The following is a 15,659-nucleotide window of genomic DNA, read 5'->3' as shown; positions in this document are numbered from 1 at the left end:
AGTGTATAGTGCAATGAATTTATTCATTGCAGAATATCAAGAGATTTTTTTCTTAGTATATTCTTTTTTTTTTTAAATAATATATACATATGATCCAGTGCTCACAGTTAAGTGAAAAAAGGTGCTCTAGAGAGTGAAAGGGAAGTACAATCATGCAAATCTTAAAAGGCATAACATTGAACTCCTATAGATGAATTTATATTGTAAAACCAGGAGTTAAATATTGTTATGAGGTTGACCGCGTTTCGATCTCAAACATTTGGGATCATCTTCAGGACAGGTGTGTGAGCACTTCTTATCAGAAAGGAACCAAGCATAGTATGAGCCTATGCACTGTAGTGTCTCGCAATGAATTAGAACGATTCTTGATGTCTTTGTTAGGGATCAGTTAAGGAAGGGTAGTGGATATGATCCGAGCTGAAGGGGAGCTTCAGGGTGGGTGGGGCACACATATTGTTTAGAGAGCATTAATTGAAAAGCGTCAAGGATGAATGTTCCGATGAACACGGCTCCCGTAGCGATTCTGTGACAATTGATGTGAAGGTCGGGCATGAGTTCCCGCTGATGCGAGTCTCTTCGGTGAGGACGAGACTCGCTGAATTCAATGATCTTAAGGCTAAACTAGCTAAAGAGATGCTGTCAGCATGTATTGGTGATGCTTATATGCAGATCTTCTCATTCACTTCTGGGGCATTACAAGGTCACCATTGAGCCACATGGTGCCACAGACTGGTGCATGCTAACATTGCTGTAAAGTTAGCTGGATCCACTCTGACACCTGGGGATAATCTACAAGTGAAGAATCCGCATTTGAAAGTATTGATAAGAATAACATTGTTCTTCAATTTATGACCATTTTAACAATGCTTTTTTCTGTAGTAAACTACCAGATATTCCCAGTCTGATGACAGAATATTTCAAACAAGTGAAACTATGAAAGATCCAGAGTTGGAGAAATCTGATCCCAGTTTATTACTGCATGGTATTCATCCAAAAAGTGAAGTAAAATATTTAACAGGAGCTGTACAACTTGATTGCACAGGTGCACATGTTCACTCTTTGTTTTCCAGATCTGTGCTAACACCTTTTTGACAGTAAGCTATCTGACTCCAGGGAGCTTGCCAAGGAGGCGAACTGCTAGGTCAGCACCAGGGCCCACAGGAAGGTATCTGAGGGGGATCACCACAAGGGTGGGCAGTGTCCTCACCAGAAGGAGGAGAGGATGAAAACAAAAGCAAGGAGTTCTAGAGCTCCAAAATAGTTATTCGGGTAAGGACTCCCATTCCCCTACCTAGAAGTAAAAGAGATGGATCCCTGACAGGGTGTGCCTTCCCTGCAGACCTACTAAATGCTTTGAGAGCCAACAGGAAGGGCACATCCAGGGAGATGCCAAGTGTCTCACGCAGACACAGCCCCCCACCAGTGGGCAGTCACTGGGACTGGCTAGCGTGGCACTTGGGGAAGAGATTGTCCCAGGCAGTTTGAGGGTCAGAGTAGCTGTTACCCTGGTGTCCCTGGGTGACAATGAAATGGTGCAGAGAACCCACATGCTTAGTTATACTAGGAAGTACATGCAGTGGGTCACCATTAATGGGCAAAAGGTGGAGAATCTGAGAGACACAGAAGCCAGTATGACAACCATCAGGTGTCACCTGGCATCCTCAGAGCAAGTTGTCCCTAATGTGTTCCACCAAGTTGTTGAAGCTGACAACAGTGAGAGTCACTACCCAGTGAGTCCGGTTGTCTTTGAATGGGGAGGGGGGTCTCAGGTTCCTTGAGGGTAGCTGAGAGTCCATCATGCTTGTGGATTGTCTCCTTGGCAATGACCTGGAGCTGCCTGGATGGAGGTGGAGCTAAGGTCCCACTTGGAAAAGTTATGGTTGCCTGAGAGGGAGTGCCATATCACACAGTACATGGCAGTCTGAGAAGGTACTCAGGAGGACATGGAGCCTGGAAGAATGGCCCACGTGCCTGCCAAAAAGAGAAAGGGTAAGGGGTGCAACAAACCCGCTTCTGAAACTTCCACAGTCTGGGCCTAAGGGGGATGCAGCGAAAACTACAGGGGAGGATGTGGCTTAACTGGGGAACCTCTCTGAGCTAGCCAACTGGCTGCCGGAAGGGGGATCCACCATGAATGAATGAATGAGTTTTTCGTATAGCACATGGCTACCCGGAGGCAGCCCAGCGCTATTGCGGAACCAAGGAGGAATATGGAGGGACTTCGTGGAAAGAGCCAGGTCTTCAATTGTCTCTGGAATGCCAGGTGATTGGGTTCTTTACGAATGGTAAGGGGTAGGGAGTTCCAGGGCTTCAAAGAATTATATTAGAAGAGGAGACCACCTGATCTAGATCTCATGATTCTAGGAATCACGGGCAGATGGAGCTGGTTGGAACGAAGACTTCTGCTGGCTTTATAAGGACTAACAAGGACCTTGGTGAGCGGTGGGCCAGTCCCTTTCAAATATTTGTGAGTAATACATTAGGCCTTAACCTCTTGGGTGCCCATGACGAGCTCAGCTCATCATGCAGCACGGTGGCGCTGTGCTGATGACGAGCTCAGCTCGTCATGACCGTTACAGAACGCCCACGCGAGGATAATTCCCCCGCTGTGCTGGGCGTTCCATTGGAATGGGCGTAGTCATGACGAGCTCAGCTCGTCATCAGCACAGCGCCGCCGAGCTCGTCATGAGTACTGCGGCACCCCGCGCGGCCCCCCTCTCCCCCCACGCCGTGGGGAAATTATCCCCGTGGCGATGGGGCTAAAATTAATTCTTTCCTGAATTGGAAGCCAGTGGAGGGAGCGAAGGGCTGGTTTGGCTGAGGAGTGATTGCTAGTTCCTGTGAGTAATCTAGCTGCGGAGTTCTGTACAACCTGCAGTTTGGTAGTTACTGACTTCGTGGCACCCAGATAGAGAGAGTTGCCATGATCCAATCTGGACAAAATCAGGGCCTGAGTCAAGAGCTTTGTGGATTGGCCGGGGAGCAGGGGGAACACTTTTCGGATTGTTCTAAGAAGACCAAAACATACGGTGGCAGTCTTTCTTGCTTGGGTCTTAAAAGAAAGCTCCTGGTCTAACCAGATTGTTAGGCTCTTTATTTCAGGTTTTGGTATAGAGGCCCGGTCAATGCTGACTGGCCACATTGTATTGGACTTGACGTTAATCTGGTTGCCAAGAACCATCAGCTCGGTTTTATCCCCGTTGAGCTTTAGATGTGATATGCTCATGCAGTTCGTGACTTCCTTAAGGCAGGAGTGGAGATCTGTAGATGTCTGCTCGGTCTGATTGAGTGCTACAATCAGCTGTGTATCCTCGGCATATGTAACTATATGGACACCGAAGGGGGATACGATATCCGCCAACGGGGCCATGTATACATTGAAAAGAGTAGGGCTCAGAGATGAGCCCTGCGGAACACCACACGACAAAGATAGGGATTTGGATTGTATCTCACCTTCGCATACCTGAAAGAGACGATTTTCCAGGAAAGACTGAAGCCATGAGAGAGCCGTTCCTGACAGTTCCACCTTTTTGAGACGGTGAACCAAGATGGAGTGGTTCACCGTGTCAAAGGCAGCGCTTAGGTCTAGGAGAATTATCGCTGACGACCCTCCCTTGTCGAGAATCTTTCTTGAGGTTTCCATGACCGCCAAAAGGGCTGTCGCGGTGCCCTGATTGGGCCGAGAGCCAGTTTGTGAGGAATGGAGGTGGCCATGGATCTCAAGAAAATCAGAGAGAAGGATGTTAACGTGTTTCTCTGCTAATTTACTGATGCCAGGGAGAAGGGATATGGGGCGGTAGTTGCCAAGTTCGGCAGGGTCAAGATGGGTTTTTTTCAGAAGAGCCTTAACCATAGCCTTTTTCCATTCGGGAGGGACCATGCCCGTTGTTAATGAGGCATTAATCAGGTTAGTGATAGGGGGTATGATAGTGGGTATGGCACGTTTAAGGATGTTAAATGGGGCCGGCTCTAATGGGGATCCACTTTCGACAGAGACCAGTATGGGCGTTCCATTGGAATGGGCGTAGTCATGACGAGCTCAGCTCGTCATCAGCACAGCGCCGCCGAGCTCGTCATGAGTACTGCGGCACCCCGCGCGGCCCCCCTCTCCCCCCACGCCGTGGGGAAATTATCCCCGTGGCGATGGGGCTAAAATTAATTCTTTCCTGAATTGGAAGCCAGTGGAGGGAGCGAAGGGCTGGTTTGGCTGAGGAGTGATTGCTAGTTCCTGTGAGTAATCTAGCTGCGGAGTTCTGTACAACCTGCAGTTTGGTAGTTACTGACTTCGTGGCACCCAGATAGAGAGAGTTGCCATGATCCAATCTGGACAAAATCAGGGCCTGAGTCAAGAGCTTTGTGGATTGGCCGGGGAGCAGGGGGAACACTTTTCGGATTGTTCTAAGAAGACCAAAACATACGGTGGCAGTCTTTCTTGCTTGGGTCTTAAAAGAAAGCTCCTGGTCTAACCAGATTGTTAGGCTCTTTATTTCAGGTTTTGGTATAGAGGCCCGTCAATGCTGACTGGCCACATTGTATTGGACTTGACATTAATCTGGTTGCCAAGAACCATCAGCTCGGTTTTATCCCCGTTGAGCTTTAGATGTGATATGCTCATCCAGTTCGTGACTTCCTTAAGGCAGGAGTGGAGATCTGTAGATGTCTGCTCGGTCTGATTGAGTGCTACAATCAGCTGTGTATCCTCGGCATATGTAACTATATGGACACCGAAGGGGGATACGATATCCGCCAACGGGGCCATGTATACATTGAAAAGAGTAGGGCTCAGAGATGAGCCCTGCGGAACACCACACGACAAAGATAGGGATTTGGATTGTATCTCACCTTCGCATACCTGAAAGAGACGATTTTCCAGGAAAGACTGAAGCCATGAGAGAGCCGTTCCTGACAGTTCCACCTTTTTGAGACGGTGAACCAAGATGGAGTGGTTCACCGTGTCAAAGGCAGCGCTTAGGTCTAGGAGAATTATCGCTGACGACCCTCCCTTGTCGAGAATCTTTCTTGAGGTTTCCATGACCGCCAAAAGGGCTGTCGCGGTGCCCTGATTGGGCCGAGAGCCAGTTTGTGAGGAATGGAGGTGGCCATGGATCTCAAGAAAATCAGAGAGAAGGATGTTAACGTGTTTCTCTGCTAATTTACTGATGCCAGGGAGAAGGGATATGGGGCGGTAGTTGCCAAGTTCGGCAGGGTCAAGATGGGTTTTTTTCAGAAGAGCCTTAACCATAGCCTTTTTCCATTCGGGAGGGACCATGCCCGTTGTTAATGAGGCATTAATCAGGTTAGTGATAGGGGGTATGATAGTGGGTATGGCACGTTTAAGGATGTTAAATGGGGCCGGCTCTAATGGGGATCCACTTTCGACAGAGACCAGTATGGGTAGGAGTGATTCTTGCGTGAGGGGAGCAAAGGAGTCCAAGAGAGGCATATTCTCTTTTTGGTCCCCCTTCTCATGCTTCGAAGAAAGTGTCATCTCAGTCGGGGGAATGTGCTTCAGGATATCTTGAACTTTGGTGAGAAAAAAGTCTGCTTGTCCATTGCAGCGCCGTCCAGAGCGGTCCGGTGCCGCCGGAGGATCTGTAAGTTTGAGACGTTTTTTCATAACCGAAAAAGAGTCTCTGGGTGAATTGGCTGAGAGTGAGATTTTTTCCTCATAAAAGGAAGCCTGAGCTATTTTTATTTCAGCCTTATAGGTGGCTATGGCTTCCCTGCAGGCTACTTTCTTGTTGGGTGCAAAATCCTTTCTCCATGTGCGTTCTAGTTTTTTCGCATGTTGTTTCAAGAGGCGAAGCTTAGGTGAGTACCATTCTTGTTTGTTAGGTCTGGGATTTTTCCTCATGATTTGTTTGGGAAGTACCGTATTCAGGGAGGTGTCAATCCATGTAACAAAGTTTCTGTACCCTACACCGGGGTCAGAGACGAGGATGGTTGTGGCGTTACTTAATTCATTAACCAAGTCCTCTATGAAAAGTTTAGACCAGGGACGCATTTTTGTTAGTGTTGTCTGAGTAGAGGGGCTTCATGCAGGAGTGCTGCAAGGTAAAGACGTAATGCTTCACTCACGTGGGTCTTCGGCAGCAGGCTGAGACCCAGGCAGCTGGTGACACCTCTGGTAAACATCTTATTTACTGGGAGAATGGTCTCCTGTATAGTGAGCCTAAGGCTTCTGAGCCTGGTGCGACCGTGTGTTGGTAGTCCTCCAGTTCTACAGGGCCTTCCTTCTGGGGCTGGCTCATGATGTACCCCTGGCAGGTGTTTTGGGCAAAACAAGACCTTTGACAGGCTTGTCAAATGAGGAGGGTCTGAGATGTGTTCTGCAGATCCCATCCCACCTGCCAGGTGAGTGTCAAATCAGAGAGGAAGTGCAAGGCTCCCTGCAACATTTTCCTGTCCCTGGCACCCTCTTGAGAGTGGGCATCAACATCATTGGGCCTCTGGATCCCAAGACAGCTGGGGGCAACAGATTTGTTCTGGCCTTGGTGGACCATGCCACCTGGTACCCGGAAGCTATCCCTCTAAGTAATGTGACTGTGCCCGCTGTGGTCAGGGCACTGATGGGGATCTTTACTTGTGTGGGTTTCCCCAAGGAGGTAGTATCTGACCAGGGTACCAACTTCATATCAGGTTTCATGAAGACCATGTGGAAGTAGTGTGGGGTAACCAACAGGTTGTCCACTCTTAACCAACCACAAACCAAAGGGCTTGTTGAACGGTTCAACAGGATCCTAAAAGGCATGATTATGTGCCTGCCAGAGCACCATGAGGCAGAAGTGGGGCATCCTCCTGCCATGCCTTCTATTTACCTCCAGGGGGGTATAGCAGAAAGGGGTAGGCTTTAGCCCCCTTAAGCTTCTGTATGGGCACCCTGTGAAAGGACCTCTCAGTTTGGTGAAGGAGACTGTGAGCAAGCTTCCAGGAGAGACCCCCCCAGGATGTGGCCAGCTACATTTTGGCTCTCTGTAACCAAACAGCCTGCATCCGGAAACTCGCACAGGAGAATCTGAAAGCCAACCAGAAGGACATGAAATGCTGGTATAGCCAGAAAGCCACTCTGGTTGAGTTTCAGCCTGGCCATAAAGTGTGGGTGATAGTGGGTGATGGAGACCGTGGAGCCAAGACTCTGTAAGACCTCTGGTCTAGGCCGTTTAAGGTGAAGGAGGGCAACACTGATGTTACCTACTTGGTGGACCTCAAGAATCCCAGGAACCCTCTATGGGTCCATTGTGTCAATCGCATCAATCCCCACTTCGAGAAGTCTGAGCTTATCATGCTCCTAGTTACTGATGATGGTGTAGAAGAGGAGAGTGATCCTCTCCCAACAGCCTTTCTTCCAAGGAGCAGAATGGGTCAGAGGAGGGTGTCAGTCTTTCCCCTACACTGATCCTAAATCAACAGAGAGACTGGTGCCAGTTGCTGGGCCAGTTTGCCTCTTTGTTTTCACTTACCCCAGGACTCACTACATAGTGTACGCATGATATTGATACTGTGAACAACACTCCTGTAAAGAACAAAATTTGCAAGTTGTTTGACATGGTGAGAGCCAGCTTTAAGGAGGAAGTCTCCAAGATGCTGGTGTTAGGGGTTATGGAGCCCTCAAACAGCCCCTGGTCCAGCCCAGTGGTGTTGGTCCCCAAGGCTGCCTCTACATGTCTAAAATTTTAGGTTAAGTTCTGTGTGAACTACCATGAGCTCAATACGGTCACCAAGATTGACGTACACTCCATCACCAGAGCTGATGAGCTCTTAGATTGGCTTGAAGCTGCCAAGTTCCTCAGCACGTTTGACTTAATGTCTGGGTACATGCAGATTCCCTTGACTGAAGGAGTTAAAGAGAGGTCTGGGTTTTCTACACCGGAAGGGAACTTCCATTTCCGGTTCATGCTTTTCAGGTTGAAGAATGTCCCTACCACAATCCAGAGGTTGGTCACCTAGGCCTTGGCTGGGTTTGGAGACATTGCTGTCTTCAGTTCTAGCTGGGAAGACCACCTGTGCCACCTTCAGGAAGTGCTTCCGGCTCCATAGAGTGCAGGCCAGACTATCAAGGCCAGTAAGTGCCAGGTAGGGCAGGGTTCTGTGGTCTATTAGGTTGCATAGTGGGAGGTAGCAAGGTGCAGCCCCTCTAGGCCAAATTCTGGCTCGGAAACTTCTCCCCTCAGGCCAAATTCTGGCTTGGGACCCCCCCTTCCTAATGGCTCAGGCAGAGGTGACAGCCTTCTTAGGCCTCACTGGCTATTACAGGAGATTTGTCAAGGGAAATGGAACCATTGTTGCCCCCTTGACTTCCAGATAACAGCCATATCAGGTGATCTGGACAGAGGCGTGCCAGAGAGCTTTTGACACAGTGAAGGAAGCATGTACACAGCACCTGTACTCCAGGCCCCTGACTTCTCCCAAGAATTCACTGTACAGACAGACGCCTCAGAGCATGGTGTATGGGCAGTGCTCTCACAGCTCAACAAAGAGGGCCTTGATCAGTAGGAGGCTACTTCCCAGGGAACAGAGGTGGAGCGCAATAGAAAGGGAAGCCTTTGTGGTGGTCTGGGCACTGAAGAAGCTAAGGCCACACCTGTTTGGTACTCCCTTCTGAGTTCAGACAGACCACAAACCCCTCAAGTGGCTAATGCAATTGCGGGGTAAAAATGCCAAACTGTTGAGGTGGTCCATCTCCCTACAGGGAATGCACTTTACGGTAGAACACCGTCCTGGAACAGACCACACCAATGATGATCGTCTCTCCAGGATCTTCCGCCTTAGTGTAATGAACTGGCAACGGGTTGGTTAGCTCTCCCTACTTTCAGCTGACTGGCACACGTGTTAGACCTGGCATCCTTGGTGTGGTTTCCCATGACTTTTTGACTTCAGACATCCTAATTTTGCTGATTTCATTTTTGTTGGGTTTAGGACTCTGTAACTTTACCACTGCTAACTAGTGCTAAAGTGTGTTTGGTCTCTGCTTTACACATGGTAACATTGGCCTATTCCAATTGGCATATTTAATTTAAATGTAAGTCCCTAGTAAAGTGTACTAGATGTACCCACGGCCTGTAAATTAAATGTTACTAGTAGGCCTGCATCACAAATTGGGCCACCCACTTGAGTAGCCCTTTAAACATGTCTCAGGCCTGCCATTGCAGAACCTGTGTGTGCAATTTTAAACTACCATGTTCACCTGGCAAGTTAATCCTCTTGCCAGGTCCAAACCTTTATGTTTAATACATATAAGTCAGCCCTAAGGTAGACCTTGGATGGCCCTGGGGCAGGGTGCAGTGTATCTAAAAGGGAGTAAATGTACTTTCAAGTTTTACATGTCCTAGTAGTGAAAAACTCTTAAATGTTTTCACTATTGCAAGGCCAATCTCTCCCATAGGTTATCATAGGGATTACCTTATTACATCTTACAAGTGAAATTTCCATTTGGGAAGACATGGGACCACCAAGGTTGGTATCTCTCTAATCACTATTTAAAATCCTAACTTATGGTGAAGTTAGATTTTAAATTGTAATTCTGAAAATGCCACTTTTAGAAAGTTGGCATTTTCTTACTTTAAATCACAATGAGAGAGTGAGAAATAAGGAATTCTAGTTGCGTTCTCCAACATATAATCACAAACACTAAAGGGCAGCTAGGATAAACTTGCCAGAAAGGGCAGTCTTTGGAAAAATCCAAAGATTTTGGAGTTGACGCCTCACCCACTTAATAGTGGCATGCTTCATCACTGGTGCCTATCTACATCCTGGCTGGAATGATGGTACATCCAGGGCAGACTCAACCAGAAAAGGTGGGAGTTCTTATATAAATTGTAGATGGATAGGTGGCAGGTATCCAGAAGGTAAGATAAAAATGTCTCAGTGTAAACCCAGGGAAATTTCCTTTAATAAGTGGACACCCTATACATAGCTAAAACAGTTTGGATATTTTTATTGAATTCCAATGTCACAAAAAACCCTATTAAAGCCAACATCTTTCAGGTCACTTTAAAAGCCCACATGGGTCTATGGCTTTTTGTCGGGGCGAGGCCTGAACGACCCACTTGCCAGGTCTCATGACGGTTCCTATTTAATCACGCCATACAATTTATGGTACCCCATAACTTAAGGGGGTAGTCAATGTGACTTACGAACTATCAGATTTGAACCTACAGAGCCAGTACACAGTCAGGAAAATATCCATATAGTTTACTATTGTACCTACTTCTTCAATATACTAAGAGCGAGCCTTGAGAAAGTTACATAAAAAGTAACGAAACACGTGTCGGCTGTCATCGGCTGTTTTCTGACCATCACGATCTGGAAGGTCCTAGGACTAGGATTCCCAACGTGGCCGTTACTTTTCGTTTCTCTGTAGTGCCTAAAGATTTAGCAAATTGTGCATCTAATGTGAACATCACATGTACTGTTAACATCTTATGTATCACATGTATTGCTAATATCTTATGTACTGTCTTTGGATCTCTTGGGGCACAATGCCCAGAGCTTCATTATGTTTGGAATTATAGAATTTTTGAATTGAAACAACATTAAATGGAACAGGTCAATATGTTTAATTTCTTGATGTTCTCTTCTTCGTCTTGGAACCATAATTATGACGTTCCTTTATGCATGAGTTAATTCATTAGTTCATACGTCTTTATTTCGAAATATTCCATCATAAAAGACATCCATTAAAACTCTATTCTAAGCATGATATAATAAGTGCTCAAAATAGAAAAAGCATTAAAACTAAATTTATAAAATCTTAAATACATGGATAGATTTCTAACACAAGTATCACTAAAAAATCAATAAACAAGTCATGTCAAATGATTAAATAGCACAGAGTAAAACCTGAATACATTTTTGATATAAAGACGAGCTGATACATATTACAATTAAAACAGTTAATGTTCTCTTCTTCGTCTTGGAACAATAATTATGACGTTCCTTTATGCATGAGTTAATTCTTGTTACATTATCATTTGATGGCCATCGGGCATATACGTATTGACTAAATTGCAAATTGGGTAAGTGAAAATCATAGAGTGCCGAGGCACAACTAATCTATAAGATATTTCCCATCAGGTATTTTTACTTGTTGATTAAACATCCTTGGTAGTGGGATGCCTCTGTTACCTTGATTGGCACCGTAATCTCTATACACCCTAAATAGAAAATATACAATCTTTGTACTTTTGGGAGAATTTGATGTGCGACCCACTACCATCCTATGATATTGTAAACCTCTCAAAGTCTAGCAGTCAGACACAGAAGCACTCTCACATTTCTCACACAGTACCAGTCATACATTACAGAAAGCATTATTAACACCCCCCAGGGTAGCCCTCGAACAGCACTCTTGCACTTCTCACACATTAGGATTGTTAATCCCCTCACTGGGTAGCAGTCTGACACTACAGATAGCAGTCCCACACCCTTCACACTCATACGACCAAAAGCACTCTATCACCCTTCACAGCCTAGCTGCACAGAGAGCACTCTCGAACCTCTCACAGAGTAGCAATCACACACTACCAGAAGCAGTCTCAAACCCTTCATAAACTAGTAGCAAAGCAGTACATTTAGTTGATAAGTGAAAGTGGTTCTTGATGTTTGGGCAAGTCTGTGTCCACGGTACTGTGGATGAGTGCACGGCTGAATGCATGAATAAGTCCAATGGTGGATGAATAAATGCATGAGCACAAGGATGAGTGAGTGCATGGATGGAAACATTCGGGCACTTTCCATTATAAGCCAGATTGGCTTTACCAACATTTGTTCCTATTATTTGTACACTATGGAAAGCCCAGACCCAGCTGACGAACTGGAATGTTCATTTCTGTCTCCTCGTTTCTTCTCTCATCCCTAGTGGCCCCAAAAAATTCAAACTACACTTCCGTAGTTTTTCAGTGACTAATTTATTATGTTATATTTTTCTTTGGGGCTTTTTTTATTTTACAGCAAGTTTCCATGTCGTCACATTTTAAAAAGTGTCAAGTTATCTTTTCTTTATTTCTTCCCTTTTTTACACGTATGGTTTGATATTGGGTTCGGGTAGGATTTTTTCATCAGTTCACTGGTCACTATTTCCTGAATATCCTACTGACCATTTGTCAATAAAGTGACTTGTCATTCGATGTGCCAGCCTTTCATCAATCTGCTTACTTACAAAAGTTATTTAAGAACTCAAGTTTTCGCCACAACAACATCTTCCTACTGCCAACAAGTTTGTGTGACTTACAAATGCCGACAGGGTCAACTACTCATCTTTACAAATTGTATAAAAGGAAGTAGCTGATATTCACAGCGCTCATAAATTGCAAAACACTGGCTATATTAACAAGTACTGGCAAAGCCAATAGGTTCGGTTTTGAATAATGCAAGCACACAGAGGCATGCAGACATAAATATGCACCCAAGTTCACAGACCAACACACACACTGGTAGCAGTTCGCACAGACCCATGGTCATACATAACCCCATTCAGGAGGATGAACTGAATGATGTGCATCAAGACACAAAGGGTGCTGTGCAGAGGAGCACAGGGTGATGTGCCGGGGTGGACAGGGTGATGTGCAGAGGAGCACAGGGGGCTGTGCAGCTAGTGGCAGATGGTGATATCATGCTTGGGGAGCACAGGGTGATCTCGATCACCTTGGCATAGGATGATTGAGGAGGGGGGCACTAGGTGAGGTGTACATGGAGGCACACTTGGGGTGTACTTTTCATTGGCACTACTCTATACGCAGAATGAGTGCACAGGGTGATGTACAATGTGAGGACATAATAATAGAAAATAGAGTAATACAGCAATATATGATGTCATGTGTGACATCTTCTGCCACTCCTGGATTTTTGGCCTGCAGTCCTTTGCCTTCCGGACAAAAAAAAGTGTGTTATAAGAAACTGTTCATTTATTGTCATATAGTGTGTTCCTCAGAAAGGTGGACAGTGAATACATCGCCTTCAAGGTACAAAGGGTTCCATACAATAACTGTAAAAGGGTGTGTGAAATACGAGACTCCTCAAACCATGAAGGAGTCGGTCAGGCAAAGAAATTACTCCAACAGTTCCTGTAAAGTCTGGATTTTTTTATCAATCACCACCAAACCTACAAAAGAGCACATGCTGGAGGAAGAATAGAGTGAACACATATCCGTTCATGTGATGGGTGCAGTCAACTCATCACAAACAAAATCCATTTCTCCCATCACAGTGCTCTATTAGCCTCTGGCATTCATAAAGACAACCCTCAGAAAGAAGAACCACAACGACAACAAAGTTGGATTTGTTTACTAAAAACGTATTGGTGTTGCAGTACACTTGTCTCAGGTTTGCGTCCGATGCTTGGGCCGTTGATGGCATTATCTCTCACCAGGTCTGAGTTGAGAGAGTTGCTGTTCCATTTCAGCTGCTTCAAGCCAGCTTTGCTACACTCTTCTGCAGAGCGTCATACATCCAACTACAAATCTCACGTCTTCTAAGAGACGGTCTCCTGCTCGGACACATGATGAACCATGGCTGCTGGTGTGCGACAGGGACCTGTGATTCCCACTGCATCGTATCTCGTGCTGACGTCACCTCTCACTTCTCCCCTAGCTCCGTCGCCACTTATTTTAATCCAACACATATTGGATGTGGACAAGGCACTGAGAGCTCGAGCCAGAAGCCTGGCTTGGGCTTTTATCCCAAAGGGCTGTTGGAACCTCGAGCCAATAATGAGCCAAGCTTTCCTATGACTGCTCTCTCCCTTCCTCTACCATGGACGTGGCCTTAGCTGTGGACCTTGAACCTAAGAAACCAGGTTCGAGTCTCGGCGCCGGCTCAACATCGTATGATTTTGGGCAAAGCACTTCATCTCCCCATCTCTATAAACAATGAAGGTGACCCTGTGTAATGTAACGGGTGCAGATATAAAGCGCTCCCATAACTTGGGTCGAGTTCGCTTTATGTGAGAACAGCAGAAAAGTGCACAAAGAGGTCAAAACTGAGCCTTAATGTAAGGAAAGGCAGATAATGATTTAACAAAGTGACCCCAGAGAACCTGTCAAACTCGCGGCTTCCCCGTTTTAATGGTGTGATCTTAGGCCAATATTTTATTTCACATTTAATAAAGTAGTTCTCAGTGCAGTACTATAAAGTGGCGTATTAATGTCAAAGCTTCCACATGATAAAGAGATAAACTTTTTTTTAATTTGGAGAACTGTTACAATTTACTGTGATGCGAAGATTTTAGGAAAAAAATAAAAACGCATCTGTTCCCTAAAGCCTGAGCTATCACCTAGGGACCCTCTCTCAGAACCCCTCCCTTAGGATGTGCTCTCCTAAGCACCGTGATATCCCTATGGATGAATGTTGTGCTCTATAATAAAATACATACATTAATAAATTAAATTAATAAATTAATAAATGTATATATGTATTTATTTTTTTTTAAGATGTTTGGTCTATGACTTACGTAGCAGACATTTTCAGATCTGAACCAGGCCCTTGCTAGGCTCTGGCTCTCCCCGCTAATTTGTTGGCTCGCCCCCCTCCTCTTGTGTTTGGCCCTCCTCCACAATCATCTTTTTTCGCTTGACTGCACCCAGGTCCTCGTCTATATTTTACACACTTCTCTTCACTTACAAACCCATTTCTCCCCTCACTTCTCCTACACAACCCCTCTTCAATGTCTGCCTCCAGCCTGCGGCCACTCACCCTCCTCGGGCCTCTCACTCTCCAGCAGGGCCGTCATCTCGGCCTCGTCGTCGGAGGCCAGCACGTCGTCCACGTCCACCACAGTGGAGGCCGTGGCCTTGCCGTCGCCGTCCAGAGTCACCTGCGTGTCCCGCGCCCTCGCAGCCTTGGGCGTGCCCCTACGGGAGCCGGGCCTCTCTTTACTGGAGGCCCGGCCGAGGCTCGGCGGCCTGTCAGGCCGGCCCTCCTTGGACGGGGGCTCTCTGGGCCTCCGCTGGGACTCCCTGGCGGGGCTCCGGGACCGCTTGTCCATATTGCTGGGGCAGTGGGCGCTCGCCGGCATGCAGTGGCCGGGAGGGCAGTGGGGTGTCCGGACTGACCTCGCGGAGGGGAGGCGAGGCATTTATACTGGGAGGAGGCGGGGGGAGAGCAGCACGGAAGTTACTGCAAACAGTGCATATCCCTCGAGCTGGCGCCCCCACACCCGCACAGCATTCCAGGCAGCCCCACGCGAGGAGGGGGCTGATGGGGGAGCGCGGGAGGACCCACTGAACAGCTTTATTTAAAATAATACTTTCCTTCCAGACGTGCTTAACACGACAGATTTGTAAATTCTAAGGGCTGTAAATAACTGGTGTTTAGATTGCCGAATACAATGGTACCCAATAAACCGATTCCTCAAGGATGAAAGGCTGTGTTAAAGTTTCTGAAATTAACATTGGTGGTTCGCAGGTCACACAAGTTGCCACATGTGAGTTCTTAACTCGCTCAGGGCCCCTCGCAACCACTGCCAGCCAGAGAGTCACGGGGACATATAGGCGAGGACAGAAGAAACCAGTCAGGCAGCACCAGGGCATCAGCGCTCAAAGACGGAGCGAGGAACAGGGGTGTGAAAAGAAGGGTACAAGCGATCGTTGACACTCACGGGAACAAAGGTGTCAGTGGTCAAGGCTTCAGTTAGATACAGCTGGCGGCGAGGGGCAGTGGGACAT

General features: G+C 46.8%; 1 protein-coding gene across 1 annotated transcript in view; it reads right to left on the bottom strand.

The window, feature by feature from the left end:
• NPHS2 (NPHS2 stomatin family member, podocin) overlaps nt 1-15,070 on the bottom strand; it is a 47,302-nt gene extending 32,232 nt beyond the window's left edge. Inside the window, exon 1 of the mRNA XM_078659248.1 lies at nt 14,689-15,070. Coding sequence (XP_078515374.1) covers nt 14,689-15,070 — 382 coding nt within the window. The remainder of the gene's footprint in view (nt 1-14,688) is intronic.
• Between the last annotated feature and the right edge of the window lie 589 nt (nt 15,071-15,659).

The sequence above is a fragment of the Lissotriton helveticus genome, chromosome 1_1 (assembly GCF_964261635.1).
Source record: "Lissotriton helveticus chromosome 1_1, aLisHel1.1, whole genome shotgun sequence".
Lineage (NCBI taxonomy): Eukaryota > Metazoa > Chordata > Amphibia > Caudata > Salamandridae > Lissotriton > Lissotriton helveticus.
The sequence above is the reverse complement of the archived record's forward strand: the minus strand, read 5'-3'. Positions and strand labels throughout refer to the sequence as shown.